This window comes from Talpa europaea (genome assembly GCF_964194135.1).
Source record: "Talpa europaea genome assembly, chromosome: X".
Taxonomy (NCBI): domain Eukaryota; kingdom Metazoa; phylum Chordata; class Mammalia; order Eulipotyphla; family Talpidae; genus Talpa; species Talpa europaea.
Genome location: NC_140081.1, coordinates 1,505,572 through 1,526,986, shown reverse-complemented (window position 1 = coordinate 1,526,986; position 21,415 = coordinate 1,505,572). Strand labels below are relative to the sequence as shown.

Below are 21,415 nucleotides of genomic sequence, written 5' to 3'. Positions count from 1 at the left end.
GGATCCGACTCATCCAGGTGCCCGGGCTGAGCCTGGCTGCGACTTCACAGCCCCGCAGATGAAACAGAAAGCAGGGGGACAAAGAGGGGAGACGCGCTGGGTTGGTGCAGGGATTTTTATTTCTGGAAACGAGAAAGCGTTGCCCTTCTCCTCCTGTCTTTTGAAGAGCGGTGACGGGGCGGGTGATGAAAGGGGCTGCCGCGTCTTGGGCAGCCCCAGCTGGACCCGCCCTGGGCGTCAAGAACAAAACACCAGGATGAGAGAGTCCTCCACGCGCTCTCCAAGACCCTCGGCCTCCTGGCCTCCTCGAGCCACAAGGGCTGGGAGAGAGGGTGGCCCCACTCACCCACCCTCCTGTGGCTGCAAGATGGGCGCTGACCCTGCCGGGTGAGCTCGGCGAAGCATGGAGCGGCCGCACCCTCGGGTCCTCGGCGACACCTCCCGGCTGGTTCGCTTTCATCGTAGCAGCTACAGTCAGATGCTCCACAGTCAGAGGCTCAAGCGCCCTGAGGCTCAGATGACCGGGCATGAGGGACTGAGCGCATCTTCCACCGAGTCCCTATTTTTAGCTCTTCCTGCCCTTGCTGCTGTCCTTGGACGGCCGGGGCGGTGGCGAGGGACTCCGCTGTGCTCCGGCCGTTGAAACCGTTTGATGCAGAGGTCATAGGTGCCCAGACACGGATGCACGTTTATATGTGGGTGGGGAACTAGAGAAACTAATTTGTCTTTCTGCTACGGTCTTATTGGAAATGCCTCTCGCTGGCAGAAGCACTTGTGTCCATCCTGAAGGCTCTACACGGAGAGATTGCCTGAAGAATATAGAAACACCCGTTCACAAACACAGACACTGTCCCGTATTCATTGCAAGGTTATCGGAAATAGCCGCGGCGTGGACACCATCTAAGTGACCCAGGCAGGTGACTGGATAAAGAAGGTATGATCGGTCAACCCAGTGGAATACTACTCAGCCATGAAAAAGGAGCGCGCCCGCCATTTGTCAGGATGCGGATAGACTTGAAGGGGGTGATGCGAAGAGAAATGTCAGAGGAGCAAGTCACAAAGTGAGTAGCTTCGGGCAGAGCAGCAAAACTTAGTCGTGTGTGCAATATAAAGAAGCACAACGTAAGACTAGACGGAACAAAACTGACCCCTTGGACTCTGAGAACAAAATAGCGGTCACCGGAGAAGAAACCAGTGGGTGGGGACTTTGACGTGGTCTCTATGGCCGTGGACTTGAGCAACCACGTTCCTCAAATGGACTCAGTCTCGTCAACCAGCAACATCAACATGGCGGCTGCCTCTTGGGGTGAAGAGAAATCAAACACGATGCTCTGCACCCTATTCTTGGTCGTCATTACCCGCCCACCCCCCGGATAACAGCCACTCATGGCCGCCCGGAGCTGTAGAGTTTTTTTTTTTTAATTATATATGCGTCCTCTGGCTCCATGCCGTCCACTCCAGTTGCTCTGCTGGCCTCTCCTTGATGCTGGAGGCAGGAGGGGACGGCGACCTTCTAGGACTGACTCCTTCCAGCTGGCTGCAGCCTTCGGACTCTCGGCGTGGTGCCCGGCTCGCCCAGGATCAGAACCCCGGGCCTCTGAACGGAGTGTCCCCTCGTCCACGTTGCCGAGGACCCATATCACCTATTCCAGGGGCATCAGTTTGCCCTTGGCGGTGTGTCGGCGACATCCCCAAGTCTCCTCGGCAACCTCTGTTGTCCGCCATATGCCGCATCCCGGGAACCGGGCTTTGGTATTTGTTGAGCCCCTCGAGCAAGCCTGGGGGTCGGTCAACCTCACGCTGAGACCGGCGGGGCGTCGACATTCTAAGGAATATACCTGAGGACTTGGCGTCCATCCAGATCCAAGAAGGGTCTGGGTCTGAATCCGAATCTCGCTCCAGCAATAACTGCCACCGCTTCGGCGCGGAGAGATCCCTTCCGTATCAAGCGGCAGGTTCAAGAGCAGAAATTCACGCCCCCCAGTTGCTGTGTTGAGGACTGAGGCCCGGAGGGAGCTTGGAAACGTTTTAGTTTTGGGAATTAATATAATGGAAACTCAAAATTGTGCCGATGAAGGTAACGTCGGCTTTGCTCTTTGAATTCAAGCCTCTACAAACGTTGAGGCCACGGCTGGCCACCAGCTGTGCCCTGTCAGCTCTCCGCCATGGGGCCACGGCCCTCCCCATCTTGTTGCCTCAATTCCCCAGCCGGATAGTGACAATTTACTACAGTTTGATTGTCTGGCTGTTGCCTCTGCCTCTAACCCCACATATAAATGACGCCACCCAGCTGTGTCTTTCTGCCCTGACTTATTTCACTCAACACCACCCCTTGCGGTTCTACCATGTTGTCACAAACTGCAGGATTCCCTCCTTTTTCATGACCGAGTAGTATTCCACCAGCTCGTTCTGACCCACTTCTTGGACCTTAGGCACTTGTTTCCATAACTGGGCTGTCGTCAGTGGTTTTGCGCGGCGCCTAGGAGTGCACACGTTCCTTTGAAATAGTGGCTTTTGTATTCTTTGTGGAGTCACCTCACTGGGGAATGGCCGGGCCGTGCACCGGCTCCAGAAGGGGATGCTTGGAGAGAGGACCCGTGTGATCGAGGCAGCCTTGGGGCTGCTTGTCAAGGCGTGGAGGCTGCTGGGCTTTGCCTGGCTGGTGCAGGGCTGCAGGGCCCCTCCCGGCCCCCCTGGAACAAATCCGCAAACGGTCATCCTGGGAGCCCTGGGGCGAGGCGGTGCTGCTGGGGAGCCCGGAGCCATCCGGCTGAGTCAGCTCCCTCCTTCCTGGGCGAGAGGGGCTTAACGAGAGCTAATTATACCGCCCCCTCCCCAGCCTGGCCCCCACATAGCCCTGCATGAAAAGGGGCTTTCTCCCCGCCAAGCCCCTTTCTTGTTATGGGAAACCTTGCAGAAAGGTTCGGCGGTGAATGCTGCCGAGCGCTGCCTTGGCATCCGCACGAATCCGTAATTGCTAATTAAGTCCGAGAGGGCTTGCGGGTGGCTGCTTCCCACCATCCACAGCTGATCTGCTCCCCTTCCCCCTGCTCTCAAGCTTCTCGGCATTTGCAAAGCTTTTCATTGATGGAGTGCTGGCGTGCAACGGTGTTGGGGGTTCTGGGGTGCAGCCTTGGCATCGCCACGGCTGTGTCTGCATCACAGAGCTCACCCCACAAAGGCCTTGCAGACAACCAGCCCCTTTCCCTGCTGCTAACTCATTATCTCGCCCCTGTGTCCCAAGCACCTCAGGCACCCCTTGTGGGGTGTCGTGTTGCATCTCTTGGGGAGAGGAGACCCTGCATGTTGCAATTTCAAAACAAAAATAAGAGCCAGCCTTTCTTCTGCCTTTGCATCCATTTCTGAACGCCCCCCAGCCCTGCACCCTCAGTCCACGGGGATTGAGGGTCAAGAAGGCGCTCGGGGCTGCTGCTGCTTGCCTGGGGGTGCGTCTCAAGAGTCCCTTCAGCCTCACGCTCTCCGTCTGCCGCAAGCATCTCCGTCCCAGGGATGAAGGTGGACCACGGAGTGGAGACTCGGGAAGGGAAGGGCCTTTCCGCAGCGGAGCCGAGTGTGGGTGGCGAGGGCTTCTGAAGACGTGGCTTCTTCGAGGAGGCCTTGACCACGGGGATCTGCTCATAAAGTTGGGTGGACGTTTGGGCCAGGAGTGGCCCTGGAGGGCCCTTCAGGAGAGGCTCCCGGCCCTGGATTCCAGCACACTCGCAGCCTCTGCAGGGTCGATACCAGAGGGCGGCGTTTGTCCAGGTGGAGATCTTTAGCGACATGAGCGAGGAAATAAGACCCACCCGTTTGCCTCAATAAAAGCCCATATCAGGCCTCCCTGGTGGTGCCAGGGGCTAAGTCTCAGCACTGTGTGGCTGTCCGCAGCTTCTGCAGCACGAGTTCCATCCCCAACCGGCCAGGGAGCTACCCACACGGCGCAGCAGACCCCTCCTGTCTCCCCGCTGCTCCCCTCAGCAGTGGGATTCAGTAGATGCACCTGTTCTGCTCCCCACTCTCTCCGCTGACTCCTCTCACCCCCCACACCTCTGCCCTGCACCCCAGCTCTTGTGTGCATCACTAAATAAATCTTTGCACAAAAATAAATGAAACCCCACATCGCCTTACTTCTTGGGATTGAGAATTTTGCACCTGGCACGGATCCAAGATGCTCCGTTCACTGAATCCTTGTGTGTTTGTTTGAAATAAAGCGTGTCTGTGGCAGCTCACCCTTGAGGAGATTTGAATACGCTTTGGCTCTGGGGCCAAGATCAAAGGATTCCAGGTTCTGTGCGCCATGGATTTTTTTTTTTTTTTTTGCATCTATAAATCTTGAGGGGCCCCACGCCATGAAGACGGGATCTCATCGAGTCTCCGATTGAGTCTGCAGCTTCAGCCTTACGGGGATTATTGCTCCAGACTCTGCGTATTTAAATCTCATGGAAAGATTTAATGGAAAGTGGTATTTACTTCAGAGCAAGGCAGTCATGAGGAAGGGAACCCTCAGGGAGAAGCTCTCATGTTTGTGGACGATCTTACGAGACACCCATGCAAAATATCCCCCGACACCCCTTTATTTCCCCTGCAAAACGGGGGTGTCTTGCATTTTGCCAGAGAAAATAGACATCGGTGTGTAGCAGGGAGGGTCCCCAGCCAAGGGAGGGGGAGCTGGGCAGGGAGTAGAGGCTGGAGAGGAGCCTGGGGAAGGAAAGAGGCAGGATGGGGAGGCAGGAGAAGGTCTGGGGGAGGCCCGTGGGGCAGAGACCCCGACTTCTCGGCCTTAGACTTGCCCGGGGACGTGGCGTGAACTCTTGGCAGAGACAGAGACGCGGGGAGAGGCCCGTGGGGGGTGACCCCGGCGGACTTTGTCTTGACATTGGTTGGATTTGGCTCCTTAGCTCCCAGCCCTGCCTGACCCCCCAGCCCCTGTCCTGTGGGTCCCCCAGAAGGAGGCTTAGATGTGGGGAACACTCTTTGGGCTCAGGGGCTCTGCTCTGGGCCACCCTGCTGGGCTGGACACTGACCCCCGAGGGCATGGCGACTTTGCAAGCTTGGTTTGGAGACTCGTGATATTCAAGTTCTGTTCCATAGAAGCTCTTGTGTTGATGCAGCGGGCACAGAACCTATTAGTGCAGGCAGCTTGGGGGTGCAGGCCCTCCCCGCCAGCCCACACGCCCCGGAGTCCATCCCCGGGCAGCGCACGCTGTGCCCTGGGTGTGGCCGCATCATCAGTGTCTGCGTCCATCTCGCGTAGGTAGGGGTGAGGCCCCCGCAGGTGTCCAGGGCTACCAGGAGGCCCCCCCAGTGGCGTCCAGCCAGCGGCTTCTCCCCGGGAGCCAAGGAGCGAATCGGCGCCCTCGTGCGCTACCCGCCGCCCACCCCGCGCGCTGACCACCCTGTCCTCCCTGCAGGGTTTCTGAGCACCGGCGACCAGGCGGCCAAGGGCAACTATGGCCTCCTGGACCAGATCCAGGCGCTGCGGTGGATCGAGGAGAACGTGGGGGCCTTTGGGGGTGACCCCAAGCGAGTGACCATCTTCGGCTCGGGCGCCGGCGCCTCCTGTGTCAGCCTGCTGACGCTGTCGCACTACTCGGAAGGTAAGGGGGGCTAAAGCTGGGCTTGTGGGTGTCGGGATGGAGGGCAGGGGAGGCAGGATGGAGAGACAGATGGAGGGTCATGGAGGGAGAACCCCAGCACCTCCTGGACCCTGCAGGAGAGGCTCAGGCTGCACCAGGCTGCACCCCTCCTGGCCATCGCTGCCTCCCGGCCTCCTGGCCGCGCAATGGGATGGGAGAGTCCGAGATGGTCCTCAGGGAGTGCAGTCCCGCCCTGGGCTCTCCGGCTCTCCCCTCAGGGGCTCCCGAAGCAGGAAATCCAAGCCCCAGGGCGCCGCGGCAAGCCTGGAGCACGTCCCAGCCACCTCCAGCTTCCATACCCTTCTGCATCCTTCCATGCCCGAGCTGGCTCCATCCGCTCTGGACTGTGCGAGAAAAGCGCAGATGTCTTTAAGGAATTGTTTTTAGAGAGCGTCCTGTCCAGCCAGAGCTGCCGTTATGGGCTGACATTTGTACCGACCCTTTATTGTAAAAGAGGGGAGAACAGGACTGTCAATTCTCGGAGCAGAAGACACCCACACGTTCTCTTTTCTCGATGCGTACGCAGTTCTCGGTGGGGAAAGGAATCTGGACCGTGTCCACCAATGGCCAGTCCCAGGCTAGTGCACGCTCTTGGGCGGACAGTGTCAGACACTGAAATCAGTGACTTGGAGGTGACTGTCCAGCTGTGATGCCTGGCACGGTCACTTCTGCAAAGAGCTCCTCAGAACGACTCAGGAATAGCAGAATGACCTGCGCTAGCGCCGAGGGCTGCTGCTGACGACGTGGAAATCCCAGAGTGCACATAAGTGCATGTCTGTGAAGAGGTCATCACGGTAGTATCGTAGCAAAGGCTCACACAAAAAACTGAAAGGTCCCAGCGTGAAGGTGGATGTGCATTAGCTCAGAGGATAGTGTGACTGTCAGGAGTGGGGCTTCCAGAGTGCAGCGACCCCAGATGACAAGGAACAATGCTGTGGATACTGTCAGCAGACACCAGACACCGTGGGGCCAGGGCTGCCCCGTGCAAATCAAACTGAGACATGCAAGTGACTTGTATTTCATAGTAGGCATTAGAAGCGACGGTTTTTCTTTATCTGACTTGTATATTTTTATCTGGGATTATATTTCTTCCTTAATGTAGATGGAATCATATGGTGCCTTCCCCAGATAACAGATAGATACACAATAACTTTCTAATAGAGAGAGGGATGGTGCATAATTACCTCCCTAGGAAATAGAGGGATGAGAGTTTGATAGGTGGGTTGCTGGGTGGGCGGATGGATGGATGGATGATGGATGGAGGAACAGATGGATACATGGACTAGGCAGACGGATGGATAAATGGAAGATTGGATGGATGGGTGGATGGATGCATAGATGGATAGATAGACACACAGACAGATGGATAGATAGAAAATTGGATGGATGGATGGATGGATAGATGGATGGATGGATTAGGCAGACAGATGGATAAATAGAAAATTGGATGGATAGATTATGGATGGATGGACGAATAGATGGATAGATGGAGTAGGCAGACAGATGGATAAATAGAAGATTGGATGTGTGGATGGATGGATGGATGGATGGATGGATGGATGGATGGATGGATGGATAAATAGATGGAATAGACAGAGAGATGGATAAACAGAAGATTGGATGGATGGATGGATGGATGGATGGATGGATGGATGGATGGATAGATGGACTAGACACAGAGATGGATAAACAGAAGATTGGATGGATGGATGGATGGATGGATGGATGGATGGATGGATGGATGGATGGACTAGACACAGAGATGGATAAATAGAAGATTGGATGGATGGATGGATAGTTGAATAGACAGATACACAGACAGATGGATAGATAGAAAATTGGATGGATGGATGGATGGATGGATGGATGGATGGATGGATTAGGCAGACAGATGGATAAATAGAAAATTGGATGGATAGATTATGGATGGATGGACAAATAGATGGATAGATGGAGTAGGCAGACAGATGGATAAATAGAAGATTGGCTGTGTGGATGGATGGATGGATGGATGGATGGATGGATGAATAGATGGACTAGACAGAGATGGATAAACAGAAGATTGGATGGATGGATGGATGCATGGATGCATGCATGGATGCATGCATGGATGGATGGATGGATGGATAGATGGACTAGACACAGATGGATAAATAGAAGATTGGATGGATGGATGGATGGATGGATGGATAGATGGACTAGACACAGATGGATAAATAGAAGATTGGATGGATGGATGGATAGATGGATGGATGGATGAATACATGGATAGATGGAGTAGGCAGACAGATGGATAAATAGAAGATTGGATGGATGGATAGATGATGGATGATGGATGGTGGATGGATAGATGAATAGATAGAAACACAGACAGACGGATAGATAGAAAATTGGATGGATGGATGGATGGATAGATGGATGGATAGATGGATGGATAGGATTTGCAGATGATGGATGGATGGATGATGAGAGAGAGAGATAGATGGATAGATAGACAGACAAATGGATAGACAGATAGATGGATAGATGGATAGACAGACAGATGGGTAGATAGATGGGTAGACAGAAGATTGAATAGCTGGATGTCTGGCCGGAGAGAAGATTAGGTGGGTGCAGAGGTGGGTAGATGGATACGTAGGAAATTGGGTGGACGGATGGACCATTCAAGCGGCCTTTTCTGGTCATAACCGTTTTGACCTGCCGACGCCTTCGACAGCTGAAGTGCTGACATCGCTTCTCTACGGCTCAACAGACTCTAGAGCCAAAGACACAAGACAGCCCTGCACTTGCCGAAAGAGTCATAAACCCTAGGAAGCTGGCACCAGGTGGGTGTGCTGGTGCGAGGGGCAGAGCCGCTGGGTCATGCCCGCCTCCCGCGTGCTGCCGGTGGCCGCGGAGGTCTCAGCCTTGACTGTGGCCTGAGCTTGAAAGCGAGTGGGCTTGTGGCCGCCCGCGCGTGTTCTCCAGCTGCCACGAGGCGTTCCAGCGGGAGCTCCTGGGCTTGCAGGGAGCCCCGGGGAGATTCGGCGCCACTCGCCTGAACCCGCTTGTCCTGCGGTATTTAAACACAGGATTCATTTCCCCGCAACCCCAGGCAGCCGTGCACTCATGTGACCTGGCAGCAAACATCAATCTTCCCGCAACTGCCGCAGACCGCCCCACGCAGGCAGATGAGTTTCAAGTGGGAGAATCCTTTTCCCCGGGCTGGATTTTGAACGGGCATCATTTTGAAATCGATGCTTTTTGGAGGAAAAACCCCTGCGGGCCCAGCATTCCCCTGCAGATCCTTCAAGAAGCGCCGATGCAATGACTGTCTCCATTGTCTGAATCTAAGACTTTCCCTCGAGGGCGGGCACTGCCTGAGCACTCCCAGCCCGGCCTCCGTGCTCTGAAACCCGGCTCCGCGGGGTCTTCCCCGCCCCAGGAAGCGCCACCTGGCTGCGCAAGCCAGGCAGGCAGCCTTTGGCCTCAGATGGGGGCGGCGCATATTTTCACAGGCTGGGGAGGGGGGCGGCGGGGCGAGCTTGCATTTGCAGCCTCTGCAGCCCAGGAAAGAAATACTCCAGCTGATGGCGGGAGGGCGAAGCGATTGCATGCGCTCAATGCACTTTCGTTTCTTACAGTTTTTCTGGGGGGGGGGTGTGTGTATGAGAAAGAGAGAGAGAGGGAGCAGGAGGGAGCGCCCCATAAAAGCGGTGGCCGGCAGAGGGGGGCGGGGGTGAGGAGATGCAGGAGTGAAAAGAGCGGCTGGCAGGGCTGAATGCCTGCGTCTGCGGAGACTCACATGCCCCGCCGGACAATCGGCGCCTTCTTCGCGAGCTCAAAGCTGCGTCTCTGTCTTGGGGCTTCATCTCCCTCTGCACGATTTTGCACCTGCAGGGCTGTTCCAGAAGGCCATCATCCAGAGCGGGACGGCGCTGTCCAGCTGGGCCGTCAACTACCAGCCTGCCAAGTACACTCGGATATTGGCAGACAAGGTCGGCTGCAACATGCTGGACACCACGGACCTGGTGGAATGCCTGCGGAATAAGAACCACAAGGAGCTCATCCAGCAGACCATCACCCCCGCCACCTACCACATCGCCTTCGGCCCCGTCATCGACGGCGACGTCATCCCGGACGACCCCCAGATCCTCATGGAGCAGGGCGAGTTCCTCAACTACGACATCATGCTGGGCGTCAACCAGGGCGAGGGCCTGAAGTTCGTGGACGGCATCGTGGACAACGAGGACGGGGTGACCTCCAACGACTTCGACTTCTCCGTGTCCAACTTCGTGGACAACCTGTACGGCTACCCCGAGGGGAAGGACACCCTGCGGGAGACCATCAAGTTCATGTACACGGACTGGGCGGACAAGGAGAACCCCGAGACGCGCAGGAAGACCCTGGTGGCTCTGTTCACCGACCACCAGTGGGTGGCGCCGGCCGTGGCCACGGCCGACCTGCACGCCCAGTACGGCTCGCCCACCTACTTCTACGCCTTCTACCACCACTGCCAGAGCGAGATGAAGCCCAGCTGGGCCGACTCGGCCCACGGCGACGAGGTGCCCTACGTGTTCGGCATCCCCATGATCGGCCCCACCGAGCTCTTCAGCTGCAACTTCTCCAAGAACGACGTCATGCTCAGCGCCGTGGTCATGACCTACTGGACCAACTTCGCCAAGACCGGGTACGTGCCGCTGCCCGCTGGGGGTCTGCTCTGTCGTCATGGGGGGCTTGCATGAGTGGGGATCCTAGGGGCTCGGACATGCGGGTGCACACGGTGGACACGTGTGCACAGAGACACAACACACATGTGTTAACATGGGACCATTCACACCCATGTGTGGGTCGTGGGCACACAGCCACACAATGCATGTGTGTACATGGACACATGCTTCCATGGAAACCCACACAACACAACACAGCACACATGTCCTCATAGCCACACACCACATGTATGTGCATGGACATGCGCCTGTGCAACACAGGTGCATGCAAGGACACATACATGCAGACCATAAAACACATGTGTGTTGTTATCACATGACCATGCATACCCGTGTGTGGGCCACAAGTGCACAGCCACATAATGCACACGTGTACATGGAAACACTTGCATGGAAACCCACACAACATGATGTGCATGCCACCACACACCATATGCATGTGCATGGATGCATGACAGTGCAACACAGGTGCATGCAGGAACACATGGGCACAGACCACACAACATCTGTGCATGGGTCACACCTGCATTTGCACGCACAACCATGCAGAACACACATGCACGTCCACAGCCCAGCTGCACACACAAACACACCTGCACACAGAGTAAGAGTTACCCGGTGTTCAGGAGCTGGAGACCAGACCCTCACTGCAGGCTACCTGGTGTTGAAAGTTTTTAGTCACCTCCCGGCGGGGCAGCGTTCACACATTGCACCATGTGCTGGGAGCCGGTGGCCGAGCTTCCAATGTAGAGGTGATATTGCCTGTTCTGGAGATTACAGAGTCAGCTACAGACGTGTGTGGCATGCTGGCTGTCCTTGCTGTGTGTCTGCAGGAATGAAGTTAATCTCATGACAACTGTGGAGTGGTTCTGTGTGTGTAAGTAGAGATACAGGGAAATGGATGGGTGGATGGGTCGGTAGGTGGGTAGACAGAGGATTGCATGGATGGATGAGGGACGGACTGGTGGATGGATGGACAATTGACTTGATAGATAATAGATAGATCATAGATAGATCCATACATATGTAGGCAGAATGGATGGATGGGTGGAAGATTGGATGGATGGATGGAATGATGGATGGATGGATGGATGGACGTATGGATGGATGAATGGAAGATTGCATGGATGGATGGATGGACATATGGATGGATGGACATATGGATAGATAGGTAGATGGATAGATAAGTGGATGGACAGATACATGGATGGATGGATGGATAGATACGTAGATACATAGATATGTAGATACATACATAGATATATAGATATATAGTCAGGTGGGTGGGTGGATGGATGAACAGACAGACAGAGAGATAGACACCTGGAAAAACAGACAGGTAGGTAACTAGGAAGGTGGATGGATGGATGGATGGATGGATGGATGGATGGATGGATGGATGGGGATGGATATGGATGGATGGTGGATGGATGGATAAGGATGGATTGATGGATGATGGATGGATGGATGGATAGCTGGCTGGCTGGATAGGTAGATAGGTAGGTAGGTGGATAGATGGATGATAAACAGACTATATGGATGGATGGACAATTTGGTAGGTAGAGAGGATAGATAGATAGATAGATGGATGATGGATGGATGGATGGATGGATGGATGGATGGATGGATGGATGGATGGACAGGTTGGTAGGTAGAGAGGATAGATAGAGAGATACATAGGTAGATAGATAGATAGATAGATAGATAGATAGATAGATAGATAGATAGATAGATAGATAGATAGATAGATAGATAGACTGACTACATGGATGGATGGATGATGGATGGATGGGTGGATAGAGAGAGAGACAGGCTAGATGGATGGCGAACAATGGAGACAGAGATATTTAAAGGGTGGACCCTGCACTTGCATGTATGTATATGCTTCTACATATAAATCTTTCCAAAACCAACCACACACACATGTACATCTGTACACACATGTGTCTGCACACAGATACACACACATGAGGTATCCGTGCATGCATCTAACCCCATGCCTCCCCTCATGCACATGCGGCTTACGTGTCCGGGCGTTTTGTGTCCACACCCATAGCATCTCTCCAGCTCACGAGCTGTGTCTGTGTGTGTGATGGATGGATGATGTCAGCACAGTCACGCGTGTGTCCTGAGTGTGAATGTCACCCTGTGGTCACTACTCAAAGGAAACCTCGGTGGCCACAGGTGCCAGAGACCCGTGTCCAGCAGGGTCAACCGCTACACAACCCCCACCTTCTGCAGCGATGCTGGCAGAGCAGCCTCCCCGCCTGTCAGCTGCAGACATCACACTGTCACTTCATTTTCTCTTGTCTCATAACATAATTGTGCAAATTAATGAGGTACCGTCCTGTGGTGCCCGCCTGTGCCTCTGTCATTAACCTTGAGCCTCTCACGCTGAATCCCAAATGAAAGCGCCGCCGCACCTGGGCGCCATCCATCCCCCTTCCCCCCCTGGAGCCCGCACCTGAGTCTCAGCTGCCCTCGGGACACGATGCTCTCACACCGGGGGGAGCAGCTCCCCTTCCTTAAGGTCACTCCTCACATTCTTGCCTTTGGAATACAGTGGGCTCGCTTTGCATCTTTGATGAAGGACCACTGTGTTTGTTGAGCGACTGACAGATGTACTGGCTGGATGGATCAGTGCTCTGCGCTGTTGGGGGTTACGGAATGGGTCTGAGAATTTGGAGCTGGGGGAGGGAGAAGGAGAGGCACTAGAGAGAGAGGCCTGCTCTTACCACACGCTTCCTACTCCAACTGGGCCTTGGCCGAGGTCAAGCCAAGGTCGTCTTTGCAGCCGCCTGGTTTAGGAGCTGCCGAGTGCATCTGATGCAGCCACATACCAGTCCGGCTTCCCGCAGAGACTCATGGGGTCACACTTGCAGGCTTAGAAGCCGAGCGATCTCGGTTTCATGTGACCAGGAGCACCCCAGTTTCCCCCTCTGTCATCACATCGCCCCGTGAATCTGTGTTCTTAAGTGCAGGGTGCTGGGGAGTCTCCTCCTTACCCCATTAGGGCCCTGCCTGCATCAGGTCCCCGCTATTGGCGTTCGGTGCATCTAAATTTCAGGGGGGAAGGCCGGGCCCTGCCCGATGGTGCCCTCAAGCCGAGAGCTGTGATTCTGGTCCCTGCAAAGTTGCATCTTCGTCTTGTAAGTTGAGTGACCCCCACGGCCCCCAGAGGAGCGCAGGTGGGGTGACTAAGTGGGCATCCAGACACCCCCCACCCAGGTCCTTCCTAAACACGCATCGTGGCCGCCTTCTGGCAAGCCTCGGGCTCTCTCTGCCCTGGTGTGTCAGGACGTGGACTTTGTAGGACCTTCTTAACCGGAAAGCTGGTTCCATCCATCATGGATTCCGCCGACCCATGGACGCCATCATGAAACCCAAAGAAACCCTTACCCCTCGGTAGTGCCCCTGCCTGCCCAAGGCTGTGTGCTCTGGGGAAAGGGACGAGAGACCAAGGCAGTTCCTGCATCTCCAGGACCGTCAGCACGCAAGGGAGCTGCAGCCAGGACCTAGGGAGGCATCGGGGAGGTGGGCGACCCCACCTAGTGCTGCTGGTGCTTCTGAACACCCTGATTCTATCCCGAAACCCCCTCTGCCCGGCGCCTGCCTTCTAGGCAGAGAATGTGGACTGGCGCGGGCCCCGTCAGCTCAGGGATGTCCATCGCCCCCGAGGTTCGTGCTCACGGTGCCGCAGCGTTCAGCAAGGTGCCAGGTGAGCTGAGCAGGCGGGGAAGGCGTGAGGCCAGCCTGGAGGAAGCTCCTCACCTGAGCCAAGAGCTGCACCTGCTGAGTGTCCTTGAGGTAACATGGGCGATGGATACTGCGGGGACCCTGCACGCCATGGGGGAAGCTGCTCGTTGCCCAGATGAGCGTGTGGGGTACCCAGATGACGCCTGGGATATGCTGTGCCCACACTGTGCTTTGTCGGATCCCAGAAAATAATGTTGGGGTGTGCATTTCGAAGACCGGGAAGCCAAGGAGACTGGGGTTCTTGCTGCCTGCAGCCACTGCCTCGTCTGCTTTTGAGCCACGGGCATCAGGGACTCATTTCCATCCCGCCGTGGCTGTGATCACAGGAGCAGGAGGTGACACTTGGGGGGACACTGAGAGACAGTCGCTGCAGAGCCGTCAAGGTGACCCCATTTGCAGCTGAGTGATGAGCCTCTCACCTGCCGTGGAGACAGACGCGGGTCCCGGTGCAGACGGGAAGCACCTCGTGGAGGGCGAGGAACAGACGCTGCAGCTGGGCACGCTGTGGGGTGCTGTGAGAACTGGGTGCCAGCTGAGGGGCCGCAGGGGGACCTCGAGTGTTAAAGACAACATGTGCCGGACTCTGGAAAGTGATGGCACTGGGCTGCCGACTGCCGGGGGGTGCGCCAGGGGAGGCAGCAGACCTGCAAGTGGTGTGTTGGAGATTGGGGGCGTGGACAGCTTGTTCTTGGGGGGCATGGATTTGGGGAACACAGACAAGGTTGTTCTTGGGAGCATGAACAGCTTGTTCTTGGGGGACATGGATGAGGTTGTTCTTGGGGGACATGGACAATGTTGTTCTTGGGGGTTGTGGACAAGGTTGTTTTGGGGGAAACAGGGAGAAGGTTCTTTGGGGACACGGACAAGGTTGTTCATGGGGGACAAGGTTGTTCTTTGGGGTTGTGGACAAGATTGTTTTTGAGGGAACAGGGACAAGGTTCTTTGGGGACATGGACAAGGTTGTTCTTGGGGGGACAAGGTTGTACTTGGGGGATGTGGATAAAGCTGTTCTTGGGGGACATGGACAAGGTTGTTCTTGGGGGACACAGATAAGTCTGTTCTTGGGGGATGTGGATAAGGCTGTTCTTGGGGGACATAGACAAGTTTGTTCTTGGGGGACACAGATAAGCCTGTTCTTGGGAGATGTGGATAAGGCTGTTTTGGGGGGACATGGACAAGGTTGTTCTTGGGGGACACAGATAAGTCTGTTCTTGGGGGATGTGGATAAGGCTGTTCTTGGGGGACATAGACAAGTTTGTTCTTGGGGGACACAGATAAGCCTGTTCTTGGGAGATGTGGATAAGGCTGTTTTGGGGGGACATGGACAAGGTTGTTCTTGGGGGACACAGATAAGTCTGTTCTTGGGGGATGTGGATAAGGCTGTTCTTGGGGGACATGGACAAGGTTGTTCTTGGGGGACATGGATAAGGTTCTTTGGGGAACATGGATGTTGTTCTTGGGGGACATGGACAAGGTTGTTCTTGGGGGACACAGATAAGGTTGTTCTTGGGGGACAAGGTTGCTTTTTGGGGAACACAAACATTGTTCATGTGGATGAGGTTGTCCTTGGGGGACACAGACAAGGTTGATCTTGGGGGACATGCGCAAGGTTCTTGGGGGACATGGACAGGGTGTTATATGAGGAACAAAGTGGACAAAATGGCAAAGATCTTTGAGTGTTGCCCCAAATAACCCAAACGCGGGGGTTACGTGGAGAATATCAGGATTGGGGGGGGGCTGGCATTTTGGGGGGCTGGTATTTGTGAAGACTGGCTTGCAGAGATGTTGCAAACTCCACCTTTTGTGGAATATTCTGTCGTTTCGGCGAGTCTCCTTCTACCCGTACTTAGTTCTGTAAATAATCCGGCTTTTCTTTCTTTTACCTTTGCTCGTCTCATTTCAATAACAGTAAATGCATCAAAATTAATTAAAAAGATTTAACAGACAAAAAATAAACACAAATAAAAACCCATGAGTGCTACAATGGCAGAGTTGGGGGGCCCTTTTCTTGCATCTGGTGTTTCTTCTAAACGTGTCCACCCCAACCTCTGAGAATTCATGGAATGAGGCTGGATCTGAGGGGGCCTGAGCCTTCGAAGGGTTTGCTAAGACAGAGATTTCTCCGGCAGAGAGAGCCGACAAACGGCGCCTGCTTCCCTGGACGCGCATTTTCTTATCACAAAGGCGGTTTTTGATGGATTTTAATGTATATTATAGTGTATTTTCTATTGACATCTACTTAGTATAATTTATTATCTGTTTTCATTGTTAAAAGTCATTGACCTCAGAAGCCATTCTTGCCCAAGGAGGCACATTTCCAGCCACGTTTTTGAACAACAGCCTCCAAGTCAGGATTTATCAGCTCCGTGGTGTTGACATCTGTGGTCAGTTCTCCATGCTGGGGTGGGGGCGGCCTGTCCAGTTCCCTGGGGGAGCATTTGCGTGGCCTGTGCCCACTCAGAGCCCAGGCTGCCTGCATAAAAACAAAAATATCTACAGACATTGCCAGATAACTCCTCGAGGTCCAGTCACGCCTTGTTGGGATTCATGCCTCAAAAGGAGTTAATTTTTTTTTAAAGATTTATTTATTGATGCATGCAAGAACTGGGGAGCAGGTCAGAGTGTGGGGGTGAGAGGACTCACCAGAGACAGAGCGGGGAGCAGAACAGGTGGATCCACTGAAATCCACTGCTGAAGGGGGCAGCGGGGAGACAGAGAGGTCTGCTGCGGCCTGTGGGTAGCTCCTGGCCAGGCGGGAATTGAACTCATGCAGCAGAGGCCGCAGATTGCTCCACAGTGATGTGCTCAACCCCTCGCGCCACCAGGGAGGCCCAAAAGGAGTAAAATTTGAAATCCTGAAAATCATTGAAGAGGGTGGCGTGTTTTAGCAAATACTAGAAATATTAGGGCCTGCGAAGGGGAATTATTTCTCTTTCAGGCATCTCTAGAAATTCGTCATTTGATAAATGTTTTATTTTGAACAGGGTACCAGTATTTTATAGTCAGGTTACTATTTTCACAGGCTGGGAATTCTCCCTACAGCCGTGGTCACCGTAGCTCTCCCATCCCCAGGGCACGCATGGTCCCCCGCCATGGTCCATGGTGCCCTCCCACCTTCCCATTCTTGCTTCTGCCTCTCCCTTCCCTCCTGGATGCGTCAGATCTGTGGTCACTTTTCAAGTTTGCCTTTGACTTATTTCACTCAGCACCACCCCTTCCAGCTCCATCCAAGTTGCTGCAAATGGTATGTTTTCCTTTTTGACGGCTGCGTAGTATTCCGTGTGTGTGTGTGTGTGTGTGTGTGTGTGTGTGTGTGTGTGTGTGTGTGTGTGTTGTATCCAGCACATCGTCTTGATCCACTCATCTGTTCTAGGGCACTAGGCTACAGGGATTATTTTTTAAATAAAGGCAAGAGGACATTACAAAGACGAGACAACATGGTAGCCGTGTAGGATAAATGCAGATTGCACCTGTTACCAGTCCAGGCCACTGGCATCTCCTATGTTATCTGATGAAGAGCTTTACCCCAGAAACCTGAAAGAGAAACCCCAGAACTTGCTTTCATTGTTTTCTCTTTTTCTGTCCCCAGTGACCCCAACCAGCCCGTTCCTCAGGACACCAAGTTCATCCACACAAAACCCAATCGCTTCGAGGAAGTGGCCTGGTCCAAATACAACCCCAAAGACCAGCTCTACCTACACATTGGCCTGAAGCCCAGGGTGAGGGACCACTACCGGGCCACCAAGGTGGCCTTCTGGCTGGAGCTGGTGCCTCACCTGCACAACCTCAACGAGATATTCCAGTACGTGTCCACCACCACGAAGGTCCCGCCCCCCGACATGACCTCCTTCCCCTACGGGACCCGGCGCTCCCCCGCCAAGATCTGGCCCACGACCAAGCGCCCGGCCATCACCCCCGCCAACAACCCCAAGCACGCTAAGGACCCCCACAAGCCGGGGCCCGAGGACACCACCGTCCTCATCGAAACCAAACGGGATTACTCCACCGAGCTGAGCGTCACCATCGCCGTGGGGGCCTCCCTGCTGTTCCTCAACATCCTGGCGTTCGCCGCGCTCTACTACAAGAAGGACAAGCGGCGCCACGAGACGCACCGGCGGCCCAGCCCGCAGAGGAACACCACCAACGACATCGCGCACCTGCAGAACGAGGAGATCATGTCCCTGCAGATGAAGCAGCTGGACCACGACCACGAGTGCGAGTCGCTGCAGGCGCACGACACGCTGCGGCTCACCTGCCCGCCCGACTACACGCTCACGCTGCGGCGCTCTCCCGACGACATCCCGCTCATGACGCCCAACACCATCACCATGATCCCCAACACGCTGACGGGGATGCAGCCCTTACATACGTTCAACACCTTCAGCGGAGGCCAGAACAGCACCAACCTGCCGCACGGACACTCCACCACGCGGGTATAGCTCAGCGGGGCCCTCCGCTCCCTCCGTGCCCCCCGGGCCCCACCCAACGAGCAAGAGAGGGTTTCCCGTTGACTTCAGACACGAGAACACGGGAGAGCAAAGGGGCGGCCACTTCCTCTTCCCCCCACCCGTGGACCCGTCCCGCGGGGCTGCCCCGAGCTCGCGTGTGACCCCATGACATGCGGCCGGCGCCCGCGACAGGTGCAGTCCCGCTTCAAGGCCGGGTCCTGGCCGTGCCCGAGGTCACCAGAGACTCTTCACGCTCTGGAACTCAACCGGGGCTCCCCAAGTTCGTTTTTTTAATTTCGATTGAAAATACAGAAAGTCCTTCCCGTGCCGTGCGCACCCCTCGGTGGCTCTGCCTCCGCGGAGACCGAGTCCCGGCGCCCCCAGCCTTCGGCGCTGTCGCCCGGACAGGAGGGCGAGCGGGACCGTGTGCGGAACGTGCGAGACCTGACTCTGCCCCTCCCGTGCTTCTGTGCGGAGAGACGCTTCGCCGGTCTGGACTCTATTTAAGAAACTTTGTAAAAATGAAAGTGTACATAGCTGTGCGTTCCGACACACACAGGGGACACGAGGCAGAACAAAACAAAGCTTTTATTGGTGTTTTCCGTTTGAAAGAGCTTCTAGCGAGATTGTGCTTCCATGTGCTCCATCTGTATATAAAAGCAGAGCTCTGCCCAGCCACACGCGGCCCGGGGGAGCTCAGTCCTCCGAGGCCCCGGCGGTGAACGGAGACCTGGGGTTCGCGTCGGCGGGCGGGGCAGGCAGGGTCTCCGGGCGCGCCCCGCGGGGTGCTCGCTGCATGCACGGCATTCTTAGGACACCATTCATTTGCGAGGTTCAGGGGCTCAGGGGCCCGGTGCAGGCAGCGCGATGCCAGGGCCCCTCTGTGGCTCTGCGGGCGCCCCAGGCAGTCGGGTTCCCAGCAGCTGCGCCAGGCTGTGCCCACTAAGGACCTGCTCGGCTTCCCTGATCCGATGGAGCGGACGTGGGTGTCTGGGTGTGGTCCCCGAGGCCGCCATTGATCAGCACGTCGGGGGGCTGTTTCCTTACTTCTTCCTACCCCTTGTGGGATCCAGCCGGCGCTGGTCTGAGGGGGTGGCTGTGTGGGGTCTGTGTGTCCGTCACCATCGATGGGAAACAATGGCAGGGGCGTGGGCTGCGGTCTCCCGAGAGACCGTGGGAAGGACTCCCCCACTTCGAGTGGGCGTCCCGGGGGCCGAGGTGTGCCCTCCGCAAACCTTTCCATGTTCTCATCTCATTTTCCTCCAGGAGCGTGGGAGGGGGTCCGAGGGAAAGGCAGGGATGACCCGTGCTGCTGTTTTGGCCCGGCGGAAGTCCTTGCAGCGTGTACACTCAGTGGGCAGGTAACGTGCCTGAGCTGGAGGCGACCGCCGGCCTCCCTCGCCCCGGCCAGGATGGGTGTCGTCCAGCAGCTGCCCCCGCGCCCACAGCTCAGCTGTCCAGGTGCCCGCTAGAAACGCAGTTCTTAGAAAAGCATCCCGGTCACTCCCCGCATTCCGTTCCTTCTCCGGCTTGGCCCCCAGCGCGACGCTTTGCACATGCCGACGTGAGCAGAGCCCCAGGCAGCAGCTGTCCTGCAGGAGACCCACCCCCCCCCACCCCCGTCCCCACTGCGTCCCCCGCGAAAGCTCATCGGCCACTCGGCCCCTGCTCCACCCATCTCTCAGCTGTCTGTCCCCGGCCCGCCAGGACACGGTCTTGGCCACCACGTGGGTTGGTATGTCTGTGATGTGAATCTGTTTAGTATTTCCACTTGTCTTCTGCAATATGCACAGTAACTTATCAGGCTTGTGACATTTGGGTAAGGGAAAAAAAAAAAAAACACAGTCATTGTTAAGTGAAATAACTTTAGCTTTTACAGAGGATTATGACGAAAAGCAATTTAATACACCTTCAACGATACCTTATTTCTACATGGAAAGAAGTTATAGAATCTTCATAGAGTTCTATGAGCATAAAATATACTTGCTATCTATAAAAAAGAGGAAATAAAGACCAAAAAAATGAGAAAAAAGATAAGTCAAAAATTAATAAAAAAAAAAACCACAACTTTGGTAAGCTTTTATTCTCAAGCTCCACAGGCACGCAGGGTTCAGTGGTTTGTTGGGTTATTATTTCGCGGTTTTGTTTTTCATTTTGCCTTAAGTAATGATAGAAGATATATATGGCTGGATACATATGTATAAACTTTTCAGCAGCATTTTTAATAATAAAATATCACAGTATTTTCTAATGCTTTGTGCAAATAATTACGCGTCCTTCCTTCTTTCGTAGCTGGTTTAACCCCGTTTGCTTTTGCCCTCTGCCCTGCTGGTTGCGGGGTGCAGACAAGCTCCCCAGGAAAGGGGGTGTCTGCAGCTCCGTCTGGCTTCATCATCTTCCACTGTGGGGCTTGGGCGCACATAGTCACTTCCTCACGCTGTCAACCTGGTTGGGGCCAGTCTTCAAGCAGAGTCAGGTCTTCGACTGGACAGTGCCCGAGGCGGAAGATCGATGTGACCTGGTGAGAGCTGACGGCTGGGACCACCCTCCTAGCAGGCCCTGCTCCCACCTGATGTCTCTTAGTCCCGCTGAGTCCTGACTTAACGTGCAAGAAGGTGAGGCTCGGAAACGTGCAACCAGCAGCAGCAGGGATTAAATCACGTCAAGAGCGTGTGCTGCTGTTTCTAACTCGGGTGCAGGCTCGTCACCCACTGGTCAGCTGGTCATGCGATCGGGAACAATAGCCCTTGGTGGGCTTCGGCTGTGTGTGTCTGCATTTTTCGAAGTGTTCTCATGTCTTTTGCCGTATGTCAGCCTCAGAGAAGACAGATAGAGATAAATAGACAGATACATACATAGATAGATA

General features: G+C 55.0%; 1 protein-coding gene across 2 annotated transcripts in view; it reads left to right on the top strand.

Annotated features, from left to right (window-relative positions):
• NLGN4X (neuroligin 4 X-linked) overlaps positions 1-18,540 on the top strand; it is a gene marked incomplete at both ends in the record, with an annotated part of 134,510 nt that extends 115,970 nt beyond the window's left edge. For both annotated transcript variants that reach the window (XM_084258031.1, XM_084258030.1), the window contains 3 exons: positions 5,412-5,597; positions 9,516-10,305; positions 17,691-18,540. In XM_084258031.1, coding sequence (XP_084114157.1) covers positions 5,412-5,597; positions 9,516-10,305; positions 17,691-18,540 — 1,826 coding nt within the window. The remainder of the gene's footprint in view (positions 1-5,411; positions 5,598-9,515; positions 10,306-17,690) is intronic.
• Positions 18,541-21,415: the final 2,875 nt, after the last annotated feature.